This window comes from Zalophus californianus, chromosome 11 (genome assembly GCF_009762305.2).
Source record: "Zalophus californianus isolate mZalCal1 chromosome 11, mZalCal1.pri.v2, whole genome shotgun sequence".
NCBI classification, from domain to species: domain Eukaryota; kingdom Metazoa; phylum Chordata; class Mammalia; order Carnivora; family Otariidae; genus Zalophus; species Zalophus californianus.
Genome location: NC_045605.1, coordinates 62,399,984 through 62,418,706, shown reverse-complemented (window position 1 = coordinate 62,418,706; position 18,723 = coordinate 62,399,984). Strand labels below are relative to the sequence as shown.

Sequence of the window (18,723 nt, the reverse complement as noted above, 5' to 3'; positions counted from 1 at the left end):
TGTCCCTTTTGTTTGGTGATTTTGCTCTTTAATATGGTCCCTAAGTGTAGTACTAAAATGCTGCCTAGTGTTCCTAAGCACAGGAGGGCTGTGATGTGCCTTATGAAGACAATATATGTGTTAGATAAGCTTCATTCAGATACGATTTATAGTGCCATCGGCTGTGGATTCAATGTTAATGAATCAACAATATATATTACATTAGATGTCTTTAAACAGAAACACACATAAAACAAGGTTTATGTATTGACCTATTGACCAGCTGACAAAAATGTTGTGACCAGAAGCTCACAGGAACCTAAACCAGGTGGTGAGGTCTGAGGTGGTGAGTTTGGGTTTTGGCCCACCTCCTACTGGTCCCCTCTCAGTGTCCACCATCCAGAGACTCTGGCACCCAGCTGGCCCAGGGCCTGCCCCTCCTAACTGCCACTTAGCTCTGGCTCTTCTGTCAAAACGATGGGGCATCACTCACCCCAGCCTCTCCCTAGGTGACAGCCACAGATGCAGACAGTGGTCCATTTGGCCTCCTCTCCTATTCCTTGGGTGCTGGACTTGGCACCTCAGGGTCTCCCCCGTTCCGCATCGATGCCCACAGTGGTGATGTGTGCACAACCCGGACCCTGGACCGAGATCAGGGACCCTCAAGCTTCGACTTCACAGTGACGGCTGTGGATGGGGTGAGTGGGCAGACCGTGGGCCGGCTGGGGTGTTGGGATAGGGCATTCACCAGAGCCACACAACGCCCATCTGTCTTATGGCTGCCTGTCTCCCTAGGGAGGCCTCAAGTCCATGGTATATGTGAAGGTGTTTGTGTCAGACGAGAATGACAACCCACCGCAGTTTTATCCACGGGAGTATGCTGCCAGTCTGAGTGTGCACAGTACACCAGGCACAGCTGTACTGAGGGTGCGTGCCCATGACCCTGATCAGGGGCCTCACGGGCGACTCTCCTACCACATCCTGGCTGGCAATAACCCCCCACTCTTTGCCTTGGATGAGCACTCAGGTGAGGATCCTCCCATTCTCAGGGCTTGTCCCCAGACCCCTCTTCCCACCTACTTAAATGAAGTACTGCCCCCCTTCCCATAACCTTTCTACCTCTATGCTGTTTCCTTATACATCTCTGCTTCTATCCCTTCTCCCAGGGCTGTTGACAGTAGCCTGGCCCTTGGCCAGACGGGCCAACTCTGTGGTGCAGCTGGAGATTGGGGCTCAGGATGGAGGTGGCCTGCAGGCAGAGCCCAGTGCCCGAGTCAACGTCAGCATTGTGCCTGGAGCCCCTGTGCCACCAGTATTTGAGCAACTACAGTATGTCTTTTCTGTACCAGAGGATGTGGCACCAGGCACCAGTGTGGGCATAGTCCGGGCACACAATCCACCAGGTATCATTTATTATTATACCCATTTGGTGCTCTACCCGGCCACCCCAACATAACCCATCTCAAAGAACCCTAGGGTATCACACCATAGGTAGCCCCAGTACAAAACATGCAGTTTCAAATCCCCAACACACCCCTGGGCACAGTGCAGGCACTCTGCTTCATCCCCAGGCACATAAAGTATCACCGTAGTGCTACCCAGTGTCTCTGCCACCACCTGCCCCTCTCCTTAATAGTTTGAAAGACACAGGTGTGGATGGTGCTTAGCCCTCCTTGAGATCAGAGTCTAGGCCCCAACTCAATAGGTGCCCCCATCTCTTTCTTGATTCCTCTCTCCTTCCCCTAGGTCGCTTGGGGTCTGTGACCCTTGCCCTATCAGGCGGGGATCCCCGAGGACTCTTCTCCTTAGATGGGGCCTCAGGGCTGTTACAAACACTTCGCCCTCTGGACCGGGAGCTGCTGGGACCAGTGCTGGAGCTGGAGGTGCGGGCAGGCAGTGGAGTGCCCCCGGCTTTTGCTGTAGCTCGGGTGCGTGTGCTGCTGGATGATGTGAATGACAACTCCCCTGCCTTCCCTGCACCTGAAGACACAGTGTTGCTGCCACCAAACACTGCCCCAGGGACCCCCATCTATACACTTCGGGCTCTGGACCCTGATGCAGGTGTTAACAGTCGAGTCACCTTTACCCTGCTTGCTGGGGGTGGTGGGGCCTTCACTGTAGACCCCACTACAGGCCATGTACGGCTTATGGGACCTCTGGGGCCCCCAGGGGGGCCAGCCCATGAGCTGGAGTTGGAGGCCCGAGATGGAGGCTCCCCACCCCGCACCAGCCACTTTCGACTACGAGTGGTAGTACAGGATTTGGGGACCCGTGGGCTGGCTCCTCATTTTGACAGCCCTACCTACCGTGTGGACCTGCCCTCAGGCACCACCCCTGGAACTAAGTTCCTGCAAGTGCAAGCTCAAGCACCAGATGGGGGCCCCATCACCTACCATCTTGCAGCAGATGGGCCAAGTAACCCCTTTGGCCTGGAACCACAGAGTGGTTGGCTGTGGGTGCAAGCAGCACTGGACCGTGAGGCCCAGGAGTTGTACACACTGAAGGTAATGGCAGTGTCTGGGTCCAAAGCTGAGCTGGGGCAGCAGACAGGCACAGCCACCGTGAGGGTCAGCATCCTCAACCAGAATGACCACAGTCCCCGCTTGTCTGAGGAGCCCACCTTCCTGGCTGTGGCTGAGAACCAGCCCCCAGGGACCAGCGTGGGCCGGGTCTTTGCCACTGACCGAGACTCAGGACCCAATGGACGTCTGACCTACAGCCTGCGACCACTGTCAGAAGACAGCAAGGCCTTCCGCATCCACCCCCAGACCGGTGAGCACTGGGGCCCAAATTCTGAGACCTCATAGCCTCATCCTCAGACTGGTGAATACCCAGACAGAATCCCCAGACCCCTGCCATGAGGACCAGGACTGAGCCTGGACTTTCACCCTGGCATTCCCTCCCACACTCCCTAAACCCCAGCTTCTTAGCTGCAGGCCTCAGGCTGTATATCCCTAGCTACCCCATACATGATCTCTCCTGCACTCCCAGGAGAAATGACCACACTCCAAACCCTGGACCGAGAGCGGCAGAGCAGCTACCAGCTCCTGGTGCAGGTGCAGGATGGGGGGAGCCCACCCCGTAGTACCACAGGCACCGTGCACATCGCAGTACTCGACCTCAACGACAACAGCCCCAGCTTCCTGCAAGCTTCCGGGGCTGCTGGCGGGGGCCTCCCTATACAGGTATGTGAAGTGGCAGGACCCTGCCCTGAAAAAGTGTGAGAGGCAGTGGGGGCTCCCCACAGAGCTGTAGGTATAGGTAAGAGAGACTGGCTCTTGGAACAGGTGTGAGAGCAAGAAAGGGGCTCTGCCTGCATTCAAGTGAGGGGAACTTGACCCTGAGATAACTCAGGAACAAGAAAGACACAGCTGTAGGTGAGCTGTGTGTCCCCACAGGTACCAGATCGAGTGCCTCCAGGGACACTGGTGACGACTCTGCAGGCCAAGGATCCAGATGAGGGGGAGAACGGCACCATCCTGTACACACTAACTGGTATGGGGGGTGGTGTGGAGAGAAGGGAGTTGGTGGTGATGGCATGACCTGCCGAGCTCTCACCCTCCTTCCTCTACCTGTTCCCAGGTCCTGGCTCAGAGCTCTTCTCCCTTCACCCTCACTCGGGGGAGCTGCTCACTGCAGCACCCCTGATCCGAGCAGAGCGGCCACACTACGTGCTGACTTTGAGCGCTCATGACCAAGGCAGCCCCCCTCGGAGCTCCAGCCTCCAGCTGCTGGTGCAGGTACGGCTGCCCTTCCTTAAATCTGTCTACTTCTCTTTGGCCACCGCTATGGGCTACACCTTCACAGAGTCCTTATGCCCTCTAGTCGGGCTACTCTGACTACCCTTTCAGCTACCCAGTCGGCCAGCCCAGACCCCTTTTACACGGGTCCCACTGATTCTGTCCTTCCTCCTCGGTCCACAACAGGTGCTTCCCTCAGTTCGCTCTGCTGAGCCCCCACCAGATCCCTCAGAGCCAGACCCAGCGGCTCCAGTGCCCGTCGTGTTGACCGTGACAGCGGCCGAAGGGCTGCAGCCGGGCTCCCTGTTGGGCTCGGTGGCGTCGCCAGAGCCAGCTGGGGTGGGCGCACTCACCTACACGTTGGTGGGCGGCGCCGACCCGGAGGGCACCTTCGCGCTGGACGCGGCCTCAGGGCGCTTGTACCTGGCGCGGCCCCTGGACTTCGAGGCGGGCCCGGCGTGGCGCGCTCTCACTGTGCGCGCTGAGGGCCCGGGAGGCGCGGGGGCGCGGCTGCTGCGCGTGCAGGTGCGCGTGCAGGACGAGAACGAGCACGCGCCGGTCTTCGCGCGCGATCCGCTGGCGCTGGCGCTGCCGGAGAACCCGGATCCTGGCGCGGCGCTGTACACCTTCCGCGCGTCGGACGCCGACGGCCCGGGCCCTAACAGCGACGTGCGCTACCGCCTGCTGCGCCAGGAGCCGCCCGTGCCTGCGCTTCGCCTGGACGCGCGCACCGGGGCGCTCAGCGCTCCGCGAGGCCTGGACCGGGAGACCACACCCGCCCTGCTGCTGCTCGTGGAAGCCTCCGACCGGCCCGCCAACGCCAGCCGCCGCCGCGCAGCGCGCGTCTCCGCGCGCGTCTTTGTCACGGATGAGAATGACAACGCGCCCGTCTTCGCTTCGCCCTCGCGTGTGCGCATCCCCGAGGATCAGCCGCCCGGGCCTGTGGCGCTGCACGTGGTAGCCCGGGACCCGGACTTGGGCGAAGCCGCACGCGTGTCCTATCGCTTGGCAGCGGGCGGGGACGGCTACTTCCGGCTACACTCCAGCACCGGTGAGTTGAGCCCGGAGGAGGATGGGGCGAGGGAGGGCGCTGATGGGAAGAGAGTGTTGAGGTTTCCTCCCAACCTGCCCCACCGCTCACCTAGGAGCGCTGTCCGTGGTGCGGTCCCTGGACCGGGAACAGCGAGCTGAGCACGTACTGACGGTGGTGGCCGCAGACCACGGCTCCCCGCCGCGCTCAGCCACGCAGCTCCTGACTGTCAGTGTCGCTGACGTCAACGACGAGGCACCGGCTTTCCAGCAGCAGGAGTACAGCGTCCTCTTGCGTGAGAACAGCCCGCCTGGCACTTCTCTGCTCACTCTGCGGGCAACCGACCCAGACCTGGGTAAGACCTGAGGGGATGAGTGGAGAGGGTCACGGGACAAGAAAGGCTATATTTACCCTCTGATCTCCCTTCGTGCCGCCCCTCCTCAGGGGCCAATGGGCAAGTGACTTATGGAGGCATCTCTGGTGAAAGCTTCTCCCTGGACCCAGACACTGGAGTTCTCACGACCCTTCGGGCCCTGGATCGGGAGGAGCAGGAGGAGATCAACCTGACAGGTACACATTGACAGGACCCCCAAAAGCCTTGAGGTGTTGTAAGCACCAGTGTTACATTAGCAGCACCCCCAAACTCCCCTCTAGAAGCTTCCACCTATTATAGCACAGCTTGTTATGTTTTTGGATCCTTTTTGGGAAGCACGAGTTGGGCAGATTGCAAGGTGATCTGACTTTTAGGCTCTTGCCATTGTGATCACACAAACTCTTAAACACATAATGCCACGGCTCTGTCCTTTAGGATTCCCCGAGATTATACTGTGGCCATCTAACAGAAAAGCATGTTGATAGTACCATAGAAGTTAAGTGACTTACGCAAGCTAACACAGCTTGGAAGTGGTAGAGCTGGGACTTGAACCCACACCTTTTGATACCTTATTTAGTGCCTTTTCTGTCACATTACCACTAATCCAAGATACATCTTCCTTGCACTTAGTATGGGAAGTGGGGGAAAAAAAGTCTTCTGACATGTATATTTATGTGTGCATGTACACGTGCAGGCGCCCATGTGCTTGCAGAGTGTGGAGAGATGGACATTTTCTGGTTCATATGTGCACCTGGTGAACATGTGTGAACGCTGTGTGGTGTGGGTTTATCCATGGATGGGAGCAGGCTACATTTTACTGATTTTGCTTCCCCACAGTGTATGCCCGGGACAGGGGCTCACCCCCGCTGCTGACCCATGTCACAGTGCGAGTGGCCGTGGAGGATGAGAATGACCATGCCCCAACCTTTGGGAGTGCCCACCTCTCCCTGGAGGTGCCAGAGGGCCAGGACCCCCAGACCCTTACGGTGCTGCGGGCCTCTGACCCAGACGTGGGAGCCAATGGGCAGCTGCAGTACCGCATCCTGGGTGAGAAATGTCCCACATCTGCTAATCTAGCACCCACAGCCTCAGTGTGTCTGGGTTTCCTTTCCCTTTTCTTGGTCTTTTACCTTTTCAATCATGCATATATGTTTCTAAGTGTCTCTTTCTATGCCTCTTCAGCTCTTTATGTCTCTCTGTGTCTCTGTTATTTCCTGTTTCTTTTCTTTTTCTTTCTTTTTTTTTTTTTAAGATTTTATTTATTTGACAGAGAGAGAGACAGCGAGAGAGGGAACACAAGCAGGGGGAGTGGGAGAGGGAGAAGCAGGCTTCCTGCCAAGCAGGGAGCCCGAAGCCGGGTTCGATCCCAGGACCCTGAGATCATGACCTGAGCCGAAGGCAGTCGCTTAACCGACTGAGCCACCCAGGCACCCCTTCTTTTTCTTTCTTGTTTCTCCCTGTGGAGCACTTGTTCTCAAACTTTTTGGTCTTAGTAACCCTTAGTATTTTTAATTTTTGAGAACTCTGAAGAGTTTTTGTTTATATGATATCAATATTTATTGATACAATAATATGATATAACAAACATGTAATATAGATACATATGTATAATAAACACATTACATCAATATTTAGTATATTAGATATTAAAGCTGAGAAAAATCTTAAAAACACCATTGTAAAACAGCCAGTGAAGTATCCTGCTTACTGTATTTCTTCATAGCCACAAAGAAATATTAGGGGTTCAAATAGTTTGTTGGGCAGCAGTGAGATTGCAAAGATTATAGCAGGTGTAACTAAAAATAAGCCAGTAAAAACTGAATGAGTCAGGGCGCCTGGGTGGCTCAGTTGGTTAAGCGTCTGCCTTCAGCTCAGGTCATGATCCTGGGGTCCTGGGATCGAACCCCATGAGCCCCACGTCATCAAGCTCTTCGCTCAGTGGGCCGGCTTCTCCCTCTACCTCTACCTGCTGCTCCCCCTGCTTGTGTTCCCTCTCTCTCTAATAAATAAATAAAATCTTTAAAACAACAACAGCAACAAAAAATTGAATAAGTCTTTGAAAATACATGTTTATGGGGGCGCCTGGGTGGCTCAGTTGGTTGGGCAACTGCCTTCAGCTCAGGTCGTGATCCTGGAGTCCTGGGATCGAGTCCCACATCGGGCTCCCTGCTTAGCAGGGAGTCTGCTTCTCCCACTGATTTCTCCCCCTCTTGTACTTTCTCTCTCTCTCGCATTCTCTCAAATAAATAAATAAAATCTTTAAAAAAAAAGAAAATACATGTTTATGCTCTAAACTTTCTATCTATATTCTAGAAGACGTAAGAATTCGTAAGCACACATTCCATTACTATACAAGTGATGTCATCACTTGTCATGAAGCATTTCGACTCTACGTTTGTGAGATACTAAGAATTTAAAAAGGCATATAATGTTTTAGTATTGCTATGAAACTAGTTTTGATTATATACTCCCTGAAAGGAGTCCCCAGCCCATACTCTTGAGAATAGCTGCTTTATAGTATCTTCCTTTACCATCTGTGGTTCTCCTCTCTTCCTTTCTCCCAGTTTCTCTCTCCTCCACCCCTTCCCATTTGCTGTTGCCTCTATATCACCCTCACTCCCGTGGGCTGACACATCTTTGTCTATGTGCACATGTACTTCTCTGCAGATGGGGACCCATCAGGAGCCTTTGTCCTAGACCTAGCTTCTGGGGAGTTTGGCACCATGAGGCCACTAGACCGAGAGGTGGAGCCAGCATTCCAGCTGCGGATAGAGGCCCGGGATGGAGGCCAGCCAGCTCTCAGTGCTACTCTGCTTGTAACAGTGACAGTGCTGGATGCCAATGACCATGCCCCAGCCTTCCCTGTGCCTGCCTACACTGTGGAGGTTCCTGAGGATGCACCTGCAGGGACCCTGTTGCTGCAGCTACAGGCTCATGACCCTGATGCTGGGGCCAATGGCCGTGTGACCTACTACCTGGGTACAGGTGCAGCAGGAGCCTTCCTGTTGGAGCCCGGCTCTGGGGAATTACGCACAGCCACAGCCCTAGACAGAGAGCAGTGTCCCAGCTATGCCTTTTCTGTGAGTGCGGTGGATGGTGCAGCTGCTGGGCCCCTGAGCACCACGGTACCTGTCACCATCACAGTGCGTGATGTCAATGACCATGCACCCACCTTCCCCACCAGTCCCCTGAGGCTGCGCCTGCCCCGCCCAGGCCCTAGCCTTAGCACCCCGACCCTGGCTCTGGCCACTCTGCGAGCTGAAGACCGTGATGCTGGTGCTAATGCTTCCATCCTATACCGGCTGGCAGGCACGCCACCTCCTGGCACCACTGTGGACTCTTACACTGGTGAAATACGTGTGGCCCGCTCACCTGTAGCCCTCGGCCCCCGGGATCGTGTCCTCTTTGTCGTGGCCACCGACCTTGGCCGTCCAGCTCGCTCTGCCACTGGTGTGGTCATTGTTGGGCTGCAGGGGGAGTCTGAGCGTGGACCCCGCTTTCCTCGGGCTAATAGTGAAGCCATGCTCCGTGAGAATGCACCCCCAGGTGGGTCCTCAACCATGCCTCCCAGCTTTGTATCCCTGGATGGGCTGGGGTTACTCACTAAAAATGTCTGGTAAACTCCCTCAGTGCTCACGGTCCAACCAATACCATCCTCTCTGCAGGGACTCCCATTGTCTCCCCTAAGGCTGTCCATGCAGGGGGCTCAAGTGGACCAATCACCTACAGCATTCTCAGTGGGAATGAAAAAGGGACATTTTCCATCCAGCCGAGTACAGGTAAGGGGCAGGAGCAGGGGCTCTGTGAGAGGACAATCTCCTGGGGGTGCTCCTCTTTGGGCCCGAGAAGGCCCTGGTTGGGGAGGGGCTGCCTTTGAGGAAGGGGCATCAGAGAGGGAGGCTCCAGGGCAAGCAAGGGCTGTCTGTGATGCTTTCTGCCTCTCCCCAGGAGCCATCACAGTTCGCTCAGCAGAGGGGCTGGACTTCGAGGCCAGCCCACGACTGCGACTGGTGCTGCAAGCAGAGAGCGGGGGAGCCTTTGCCTTCTCCGTGCTGACCCTAACCCTGCAAGATGCCAATGACAATGCTCCCCGCTTCCTGCGGCCCCACTACGTGGCCTTCCTGCCTGAGTCCCGGCCCTTGGAGGGACCCCTGCTGCAGGTGTGGGATGTTATGGGAAGATGGGGGGCAGGGCTGGCTAGACTTGTCTGTGGCCAGCCCAGTGCCAGCAGCCTCCTCCTCCCACCAGGTGGAGGCAGATGACCTGGACCAAGGCCCCAGTGGACAGATCTCCTACAGCCTGGCCGCATCCCAACCAGCACGGGGTTTGTTCCATGTAGACCCAGCCACAGGCACTATTACTACCACAGCCATCCTGGACCGTGAGATCTGGGCTGAAACACGGTAAGGCCTGGCCCTATAGGTTCCAAGACCCCATTCTGGCTCCATCCAGTTTCAAGCCCTGCCCTGAATCCCTCTCAATCTCTAGGCCACATCCTGAGTCCCCCAGGCCCCCGGTCTGTTGTGAGTCCTCCTAGCCCTGCCCAGGATTCTCCCTTATCCCCAGGGCCCACCTCTGATTGTGCTTTGTGTCCAGGCTGGTACTGATGGCCACAGACAGAGGAAGCCCAGCCCTGGTGGGCTCAGCTACCCTGACGGTGATGGTCATCGACACCAATGATAATCGCCCCACCATCCCCCAGCCCTGGGAGCTCCGAGTGTCAGAAGGTGAGGGCTCGGGAAAGTGTGAGGTAGAGAGGGTGGTAGGGCAGCACTTTACCCGACCCTGGGGCTCCAGGGGTGTCTTGGACCATGCCAAACACACTCGTCCCATGTATTGCAGACGCACTGTTGGGCTCAGAGATTGCACAGGTAACAGGGAATGATGTGGACTCAGGACCGGTGCTGTGGTATGTGCTGAGCCCATCTGGACCCCAGGATCCCTTCAGCGTAGGTCGCTATGGAGGCCGCCTCTCCCTCACGGGCCCCGTGGACTTTGAGCAACGTGACTGCTATCACCTGCAGCTGCTGGCACATGATGGGCCTCATGAGGGCCGTGCTAACCTCACAGTGTTTGTGGAGGATGTCAATGACAATGCACCTGCTTTCTCGCAGAGCCTCTACCAGGTACTGATGCCCCCAGCTGACCCCACACCTGGGCCCGGGGTTGTTCACGTTGGAAGGAAGTGGCAAGGCTAGAAGTGTCTGAGGTGGGCTGGATGTTGGAACTGACCTGAGGATGGAGCCCTGGGGATGGGAGGGTCCCATCTCAAACCAGCCTTCCAGGTCCTAGGGACTGTGTCCAGGTTCTTCATTCTGTGCCCAGAAATGGAGGAAGGTGGGCAGTTTGAACACTGAGTATGGGCTTCAAGCTGGCATGGATGCCAAGCAGGGCTCATGGGACCAAGCTCCAGAACATAGGCTGAGTGGACAATAGGGCAGCTGGGAAACAGCCATAAACACTTGTCCTCACTCCTCAGGTAACACTGCTTGAACACACACCTCCAGGCAGTGCCATTCTCTCAGTCTCTGCCACTGACCGGGATTCAGGTGCCAATGGTCACATTTCCTACCACCTAGCTTCCCCTGCTGAGGGCTTCAGTGTTGACTCCAACAATGGTACGTCCTTCCCAGGATCTGACCCCTTATCTTTGACCATGACGGGCCATATTTTGACTCCATTCCTAGAATTTGCCTGAATTCTTAACTCCTGGATCTCTGACCCAGTGAGAACATTTTCCCTCCTTTGTCTCTGTTTTAAGCCCTGTCCTGACCGCATGTCTAGAAGCCGTTTCATGAATCCTGGAGACCATTCCATAAATTCCCAGCACATAGGCCATTCCCTGGAGTCTGACTTCCAAGGCCATTTCTTAGGCCCCCAAAGGATCACCCCTCTACTCACCTACAGCCTCTGCTGAATGCATATTTCTCTCCATCCCCTTCTCATCTCAGGGACTTTGTTCACAACAGTGGGGACAGTGGCCTTGGGCCAGGAGGGGCCAGGAGTGGTGGACGTGGTGCTGGAAGCACGAGATCATGGGATGCCAGGCCGGGCAGCAAGAGCCACAGTGCATGTGCAGCTACAGGACCAGAATGACCACACCCCCAGCTTCACATTGCCGCACTACCGTGTGGCCGTGACTGAGGATCTGCCCCCTGGTTCCACTCTGCTCACCCTGGAGGCCACGGATGCCGATGGAAGCCGCACCCATGCCACCGTGGACTATAGCATCATCAGTGGCAACCGGGGCCGAGCCTTCCAGCTGGAACCCCGGCTGGCTGAGACTGAGGAAGGTAGTGGACTAGGCCCCCGGGCACTGGGCTGCCTGGTGTTGCTTGAGCCTCTAGACTTCGAAAGCCTAACCCAGTACAACTTAACTGTGGCTGCAGCTGACCGGGGGCAGCCCTCTCGCAGTTCAGCCGTGCCTGTCACCGTCACTGTGCTGGATGTCAATGACAACCCCCCTGTCTTCACTCGAGCATCCTACCGCATGGCAGTTCCCGAGGACACACCTGTTGGAGCTGAGCTGCTACATGTGGAGGCCTCTGACGCTGACCCGGGTCCTCATGGCCTTGTGCGTTTCACCCTTAGCTCAGGCGACCCTTCTGGGCTCTTTGAACTGGATGAGAGCTCAGGTGCCTTGCGACTCGCCCGCCCCTTGGACTGTGAGACCCAGGCTCGACATCAGCTTGTAGTGCAGGCTGCCGACCCTGCTGGGGCACACTTTGCTCTGGCACCAGTGACCATCGAGGTCCAGGATGTGAATGACCATGGCCCAGTCTTCCCACTGAGCTTGCTCAGCACCAGCCTGGCAGAGAACCAGCCTCCAGGCACTCTTGTGACCACTCTGCATGCGATTGATGGGGATGCTGGGGCTTTCGGGAGGCTCCGCTACAGCCTGTTGGAGGCCGGGCCAGGGCCTGAGGGCCGTGAGGTATTTGCACTGAACAGCTCAACAGGGGAGTTGCGGGCACGAGTGGCCTTTGACTATGAGCACACAGGAAGCTTCCAGCTGCTGGTGGGTGCTGCGGATGCTGGGAATCTCTCAGCCTCAGTCACTGTGTCCGTACTGGTGACAGGGGAGGATGAGTATGACCCAGTATTCCTGGCTCCGGCTTTCCACTTCCAGGTGCCAGAAGGTGCCCGGCGTGGCTACAGCCTGGGTCATGTGCAGGCCACAGATGAGGATGGAGGTGCCGATGGCCTGGTGCTCTATTCCCTTGCCACCTCTTCCCCCTATTTTGGTATCAACCAGACTACAGGTGCCCTGTACCTTCGAGTGGACAGCCGGGCACCAGGCAGCGGAACAGGCACTTCTGGGAGTGGAGGCCGGACACGGCGTGAGGCACCACGGGAGCTGAGGCTGGAGGTGGTGGCACGGGGGCCTCTGCCTGGTTCCCGGAGTGCCACAGTGCCCGTGACTGTGGATATCACCCACACTGCACTAGGCCTGGCACCCGACCTCAACCTGCTATTGGTGGGGGCTGTGGCGGCCTCCCTGGGAGTTGTAGTGGTGCTTGCACTAGCAGCCCTGGTCCTAGGGCTGGTGCGGGCCCGTAGCCGCAAGGCTGAGGCAGCACCTGGTCCGATGTCACAGGCAGCGCCCCTGGCCAGTGGCTCTCTGCAAAAGCTAGGCCGAGAGCCACCCAGCCCACCACCCTCAGAGCACCTCTATCACCAGACTCTCCCCAGCTATGGTGGGCCAGGAGCTGGAGGACCCTACCCCCGAGGTGGCTCCTTGGACCCTTCACACTCCAGTGGTCGAGGCTCAGCAGAGGCTGCAGAGGATGACGAGATCCGCATGATCAATGAATTCCCGCGTGTGGCCAGTGTGGCTTCTTCCTTGGCTGCCCGTGGCCCCGACTCAGGCATCCAGCAGGATGCAGATGGACTGAGTGACACATCCTGCGAGCCACCTGCCCCTGACACCTGGTATAAGGGCCGCAAGGCAGGGCTGCTGCTGCCAGGTGCAGGAGCCACTCTGTACCGAGAAGAGGGCCCACCAGCCCCTGCCACAGCCTTCCTGGGGGGCTGTGGCCTGAGCCCTGCACCCACCGGGGACTATGGCTTCCCAGCAGATGGCAAGCCGTGTGTGGCAGGTGCACTGACAGCCATTGTGGCTGGTGAGGAGGAGCTCCGTGGCAGCTATAACTGGGACTACCTGCTGAGCTGGTGCCCTCAGTTCCAGCCACTGGCCAGTGTCTTCACAGAGATTGCCCGGCTCAAGGATGAAGCTCGGCCATGTCCCCCGGCTCCCCGTATTGACCCACCACCCCTCATCACTGCTGTGGCCCACCCAGGAGCCAAGTCTGTGCCCCCTAAGCCAGCCACCACGGCAGCAACCCGGGCCATCTTCCCACCAGCCTCTCACCGCTCCCCCATCAGCCACGAAGGCTCCCTATCCTCAGCTGCCATGTCTCCCAGCTTCTCACCCTCACTGTCTCCTCTGGCTGCTCGCTCACCTGTTGTCTCGCCGTTTGGGGTGGCCCAGGGCCCCTCAGCCTCAGCACTCAGCGCAGAGTCCGGCCTGGAGCCACCCGATGACACAGAGCTGCACATCTAGCTGTGGCCCAGGCTGGGCCCCGACCTGGGATGCGCACAGCGTCCCCAATGCAGGCCCCATCTGAGCCTGCCCTGGGCAGCCTCGGACCATGATTGACCACGGGGGAGGCCAGCTCCCCATCCTAAACCCCTCCAGTGGGGGCAGGTCCCACATCTCACCCGGCCCCATCAGAGCACAGTGCCACAGAGGCTCTGTTGAGCACTGACCTGGGGCCAGGTCCAATGTGGGGAGAAATATGAAGGAGGCAGCAGCCCTGGGTTCTCCTCAATGAGGGCTTCCTGCCCTGCACCAGCACTCTGAGGTGGAGCTGAGACTTTATTTATTGGGGGGTAGGGGGATGGGGGAGGTCCCTCCAACCTATTTGGGCCCAGCTCCTTTGGGTTCCACTGACACCCCTGCCCCTGCACAGAACCAAGTGCCAATTCTCACTCTGGAGCCTTAATAAACTGCAGTTTGTATCCAGTGTCCGGCTGTATTCTCTGGGGGCCGTGGGGTGGGGGGGATGATTGCCAGGCATCTGATACATTGTGGACACCTCAGGGGGCGCAGAGGAGTGGTGGACACGGGCTTCTAGGGTGGGGATGGCACTGGGAGCCCAAGCCTAGCCTGAGGCTGAGTGTCACATGTCTGCAGTTGGCCTTTCCTACTCACAAGGGCTGGGAAGCCAGACAGAAGGCAGACAGCAGGGGCTTCTCTAAGGCACTGACATAGAGAGGGGTTGGCTGGGTGAGGAAAGATCTTGGGGATGACCAGCTCTAGGCCTGAGGGTCCACATGTAACAAGAGTTCACGTCTCTTGAGCCTTTGCCACACCAGGCTCTCTGCTGAGCAGTGTGCCTGCTTTATCTCTGTACGTGTTCACTGCAATTCTGTGAGGCAGAGCACTTTAAATATAGCCGCTTCCGGATTCTAAATGAAACCTAGGCTCCGAGAGGTTGGGTTCTTTCCCGATATCATACAGCTAAGGAGGAACCCTGGTCTGTGGGTCCGTGTGCCCAGAGCCCCTTTCTTAAGCACTGCCCTATACCCCTTGGTGAGTGCCAGCTGGACTCCGGCAGCCGGGGCGGGGGTGGGGAGGTGGGGTGGGGTTTGGAGCCCGGGACAAACCCAGTGAGGGCGGGGGGGGGGGCGTCCGGAGCCCGGGACGAACCCAGTGCGGGCGTGGGGGCTGGGGGCGCGTCTGGAGCCCGGGACGAACCCGGTGCTGGCGGGGCCGCAGAGGAAGGATCGGGTGGCAGCCCCACCCATCTCCAGCATTTAGGACCACCCATTTGAAGGAGGAGCCAGCACCGGCACTAGTTTCCCCGCAGCCGCGTGGTGGTGGTGCTGGTGGTAGACTATAAGGTTCATGTGATCTGTCACATGACAGCGGATCTCCAGAAAGGCAGAATGAGACTCCGAACCTGGTGAGAAATTAGGGGGGCCCCGGGAGGAGGGGATCGGGTTGGAGGGTGGGAATACAGTGGCAGCCCGGCCCCTGCTGAAACCCGCCTGCCGCCTCTGCAGCCTCCTCGGGCTCCTTGCCCTCTTCGTCGCTGGCAAATGCAGTTATAGCCCGGAGCCGGACCAGCAGCGAACGTGAGTTGACTTAGCACAGACCGGCCCCTTCCCTATGTCCTGTCCTGTGCCCACTGCCTTGGCCCAGCCTCCCTCACCCCCTTACCAGCTCCTGGTACCCACTCCATAGTCTTATCCCCAGGTTCCCAGGCTCAGTCCCCAGTCGTTCACCGCCTGTGAGCCATATCTGCCTCTGGGATCCTACCCCATGAACCTTCCATGACTAATATTTCCCATCTCCACACTAACAAAGACCATGTTCCTGACCTTTGACCCTGCAGGTTGCCCCCAGGCTGGGTGTCCCTGGGCCGTGTAGACTCCGAGGAAGAGCTGAGTCTCACCTTTGCCCTGAGACAGCAGAACGTGGAAAGACTGTCTGAGCTGGTGCAGGCTGTGTCGGATCCTGGCTCTCCTCGTTATGGTGCCTATTGGAATAGGAACTGGGGCTGGGAAGTGGGATGCAGTGAAGGGACCCAGGGCCGGGCTGAGTGTGGGATGGCGCACATAACGTCATGGTCATGCGCTTGGTGCCTAGAGAAGTGGTGATATAGGACAGTTGAATGGCAGTGGCCCTCATTGAAGTTTCTGAATAAAAAAAAAAGTGAACTGGAAATAAACTGTCCAAAACTCACTCAAATTCCTTCCCCCAAAACTTCCCACCTATGTTTATCAGGCTAGAAACCTGAAAGTTAAGAGCACAGGCTGTGTGATCAAATCTGGATTCAAATTCTGCTACTACTTACCAGACACATGGGAAGTAGTATCCAGTACAGATAGGTGCTCATTAACTCAAATTCCTCCCCCACCCTCAAACCCATGCCCATTTCCTCCTCCAGTCAGACTCTAGAGCTGTCATCTCCAGTTCTGGCTCTGAAAGAGCCTTTGGAATCCTCTGCTTTCTACCATTGCTTGTTATTGCCCATGCATTTGTTTATTCTTGCACCCAGACTGCTGCCCAGTCCTGAGTGGTTCACCCCACTCCCCACCCGGCCCCCTAATCTGCTCCCAAACAGTGTTCTGCTCCAGTGGTCATGCTGGATAGTGTCCCTCCCCTGCATGAAGCCCTTCATGGTTGGGTGGCAGTGGTATGTGTGTGAGGGGGCAGGCTCAGATTCACCCCGGAGCTGTGTACATGGCACTCTGCAGGAAAATAGTGACTCACCATCACGTTAAGCTTAAAATCAACAAGTACAAAGACTGGAACTGAATTAGATGTCACTTTATAATTGGTTCTGAAAGTTTTGAAAACTTTTACTGGAAATAAACTTAATATGGGAAATTTTAATTTTTAACCTCATTTGTTGTTTATGATTATGGCAATACATGTTCTGATGCAGCATTTGCAACCTTCTGGCCTTTAGGGTAAATTCTTATTTCTGGCCATGGCATTCCAAGTCCCCCTAGCCTTTTCTTCTCCCGGCCCCCAAATATAGCTTGCACCTGCACAGCCTGCCTTTTTGCTAGAAAGTTCCCACCTATCCCTCAAGACCCTGTTCCAGGTTCCCTGGGAAGTCCCAATGTCCTGGCTGAGGTCCAAAATGGGCAACTTGGAAAAGCAATGAATGAAAGCAAGATCCTCTACTGAATCCCTGCAGGAAAATACCTGACCCTAGAGGATGTGGCTGAACTGGTCCGGCCATCACCACTGACCTTCCGCACAGTCCAAAAATGGCTCTTGGCAGCTGGAGCCCGGAACTGCCACTCAGTGACCACACAGGACTTTCTGACTTGCTGGCTGAGTGTCCGGTGAGAGGGAAGGATTGCCCCGTGGAGGGTACCAATCATCCCATCAGGGAGATGAGTCACCCCAATGGGAGAGAGCTGAGAAGCTGGTGGGAGCTTGTGGGTGAGAGCTAACACACAGGGAGACAAGGATGAGCAGTAATGCTCAGGTAGCCTCCTCTGCTCTGGTCTGTGCTGCTTTCTGACCTCTGTTCTCTGATCTCTGACCTCCAGACAGGCTGAACTGCTGCTCTCTGGGGCTGAATTTCATCGCTATGTGGGGGGACCTGCAGAGATCCATGTTATAAGGTCCCCACGTCCATACCACCTCCCGAAGGCCTTGGCCCCTCATGTGGACTTTGGTAACACCCAGTGGGGTCGGTGGGGTTTGAAGCAGGCAGAACCAGGGGCTGGAAAAGTTTAGGTGCCGTGGCGGGGGTTGGGGTAGGATCAGTGGTAAAGTGGGGGTTGGAGTCTAAAAGATCTCCTCCTCAAGCCTGACCCCTCCCCACAGTGGGCGGGCTGCATCGCTTTCCCCCCACATCATCCCTGAGGCAACGCCCTGAGCCACAGGTGTCAGGGACTGTTGGCCTGCACCTGGGGGTGACCCCATCTGTGATCCGTCAGCGATACAACTTGACAGCACAAGACGTGGGCTCTGGCACAACCAACAACAGCCAAGCCTGTGCCCAGGTGAGCCGGGCAGAGAGCTCCAGGGTCCTGACACCCTACCCAAGATGCTTCCCCAGGCTGGGGCTTCCTCTCTGACTCCTCCCCTGGGTCCTCACCCCCTATCTGGAATAGTGTCCCCTGCCGTGACCTTGGGGCTGCATCCTCTGACCCATGATACCTGATCTGATTCCTTCTGTAGTTCCTGGAGCAGTATTTCCATGACTCAGACCTGGCTGAGTTCATGCGCCTCTTTGGTGGGAAATTTGCACACCAGGCATCAGTAGCCCGTGTGGTTGGACAACAGGGCCGGGGCCGGGCTGGGATCGAGGCCAGTCTAGACGTGGAGTACCTGATGAGTGCCGGCGCCAACATCTCCACCTGGGTCTACAGTAGCCCTGGTACTGCCAAGGGGACTGGTGGGTGGGGAGAGGGGTGGTCGTGAGTGGTGCTCACTGCTCCCTCAAGGGAATCCCATGGGCTAGAGGGAGACCGAGACAACCTCCCAAAGGACCACCCTTGTGCTCCTCCCCTCCCCGCAAATCCAGGCCGACATGAGTCACAGGAGCCCTTCCTGCAGTGGCTCCTGCTGCTGAGTAATGAGTCAGCCCTGCCACACGTGCACACCGTGAGCTATGGGGATGACGAGGACTCCCTCAGCAGCGCCTACATCCAGCGGGTCAACACGGAGCTCATGAAGGCGGCCGCTCGGGGTCTTACCCTGCTCTTTGCCTCAGGTGACCTCCTACTCTAAACTTAGACCCTACCTCAACTCAGGAGTTTTGACCCCAAGGAGACCCTTGTGATCGCTGACTTACAATCTGAACTCAGTAGGGACTACTGATCTGATCTCTAAACTCAGACCTCTTGCAGTAATGACTAACTCTTGAATTTCTTCTCTGACATCTGAACCCACATATCAAGCTCTGACCAATTAATCTGAGTGCTAAACTTGGTCTTTCTCCCAGGTGACAGTGGGGCTGGGTGTTGGTCTGTCTCTGGAAGACACCAGTTCCGTCCCAGTTTCCCTGCCTCCAGGTAAGCACCCCAGCCCACCACTTACTTACCTGTGACCACCAATCTTCATCTAC

At 56.9% G+C, this 18,723-nt stretch overlaps 2 protein-coding genes across 3 annotated transcripts in view; both read left to right on the top strand.

Annotated features, from left to right (window-relative positions):
* Positions 1 to 14,315, top strand: part of DCHS1 (dachsous cadherin-related 1) — a 35,397-nt gene extending 21,082 nt beyond the window's left edge. For both annotated transcript variants that reach the window (XM_027577997.2, XM_027577996.2), the window contains 19 exons: positions 489 to 677; positions 775 to 1,006; positions 1,146 to 1,382; positions 1,726 to 2,751; positions 2,971 to 3,164; positions 3,378 to 3,474; positions 3,562 to 3,719; positions 3,906 to 4,770; positions 4,865 to 5,104; positions 5,194 to 5,319; positions 5,960 to 6,169; positions 7,790 to 8,668; positions 8,788 to 8,901; positions 9,071 to 9,282; positions 9,371 to 9,525; positions 9,719 to 9,849; positions 9,965 to 10,248; positions 10,602 to 10,740; positions 11,074 to 14,315. In XM_027577997.2, the coding sequence (XP_027433798.2) occupies positions 489 to 677; positions 775 to 1,006; positions 1,146 to 1,382; positions 1,726 to 2,751; positions 2,971 to 3,164; positions 3,378 to 3,474; positions 3,562 to 3,719; positions 3,906 to 4,770; positions 4,865 to 5,104; positions 5,194 to 5,319; positions 5,960 to 6,169; positions 7,790 to 8,668; positions 8,788 to 8,901; positions 9,071 to 9,282; positions 9,371 to 9,525; positions 9,719 to 9,849; positions 9,965 to 10,248; positions 10,602 to 10,740; positions 11,074 to 13,685 (8,100 nt within the window). In that variant the 3' untranslated portion in view covers positions 13,686 to 14,315. The remainder of the gene's footprint in view (positions 1 to 488; positions 678 to 774; positions 1,007 to 1,145; positions 1,383 to 1,725; positions 2,752 to 2,970; positions 3,165 to 3,377; positions 3,475 to 3,561; positions 3,720 to 3,905; positions 4,771 to 4,864; positions 5,105 to 5,193; positions 5,320 to 5,959; positions 6,170 to 7,789; positions 8,669 to 8,787; positions 8,902 to 9,070; positions 9,283 to 9,370; positions 9,526 to 9,718; positions 9,850 to 9,964; positions 10,249 to 10,601; positions 10,741 to 11,073) is intronic.
* Positions 14,316 to 14,924: 609 nt separating this feature from the next.
* Positions 14,925 to 18,723, top strand: part of TPP1 (tripeptidyl peptidase 1) — an 8,068-nt gene continuing 4,269 nt past the window's right edge. Inside the window, exons 1-9 of the mRNA XM_027581048.2 lie at positions 14,925 to 15,090; positions 15,191 to 15,262; positions 15,523 to 15,662; positions 16,837 to 16,987; positions 17,198 to 17,325; positions 17,478 to 17,656; positions 17,835 to 18,033; positions 18,181 to 18,369; positions 18,601 to 18,670. Coding sequence (XP_027436849.1) covers positions 15,047 to 15,090; positions 15,191 to 15,262; positions 15,523 to 15,662; positions 16,837 to 16,987; positions 17,198 to 17,325; positions 17,478 to 17,656; positions 17,835 to 18,033; positions 18,181 to 18,369; positions 18,601 to 18,670 — 1,172 coding nt within the window. The 5' untranslated portion in view covers positions 14,925 to 15,046. The remainder of the gene's footprint in view (positions 15,091 to 15,190; positions 15,263 to 15,522; positions 15,663 to 16,836; positions 16,988 to 17,197; positions 17,326 to 17,477; positions 17,657 to 17,834; positions 18,034 to 18,180; positions 18,370 to 18,600; positions 18,671 to 18,723) is intronic.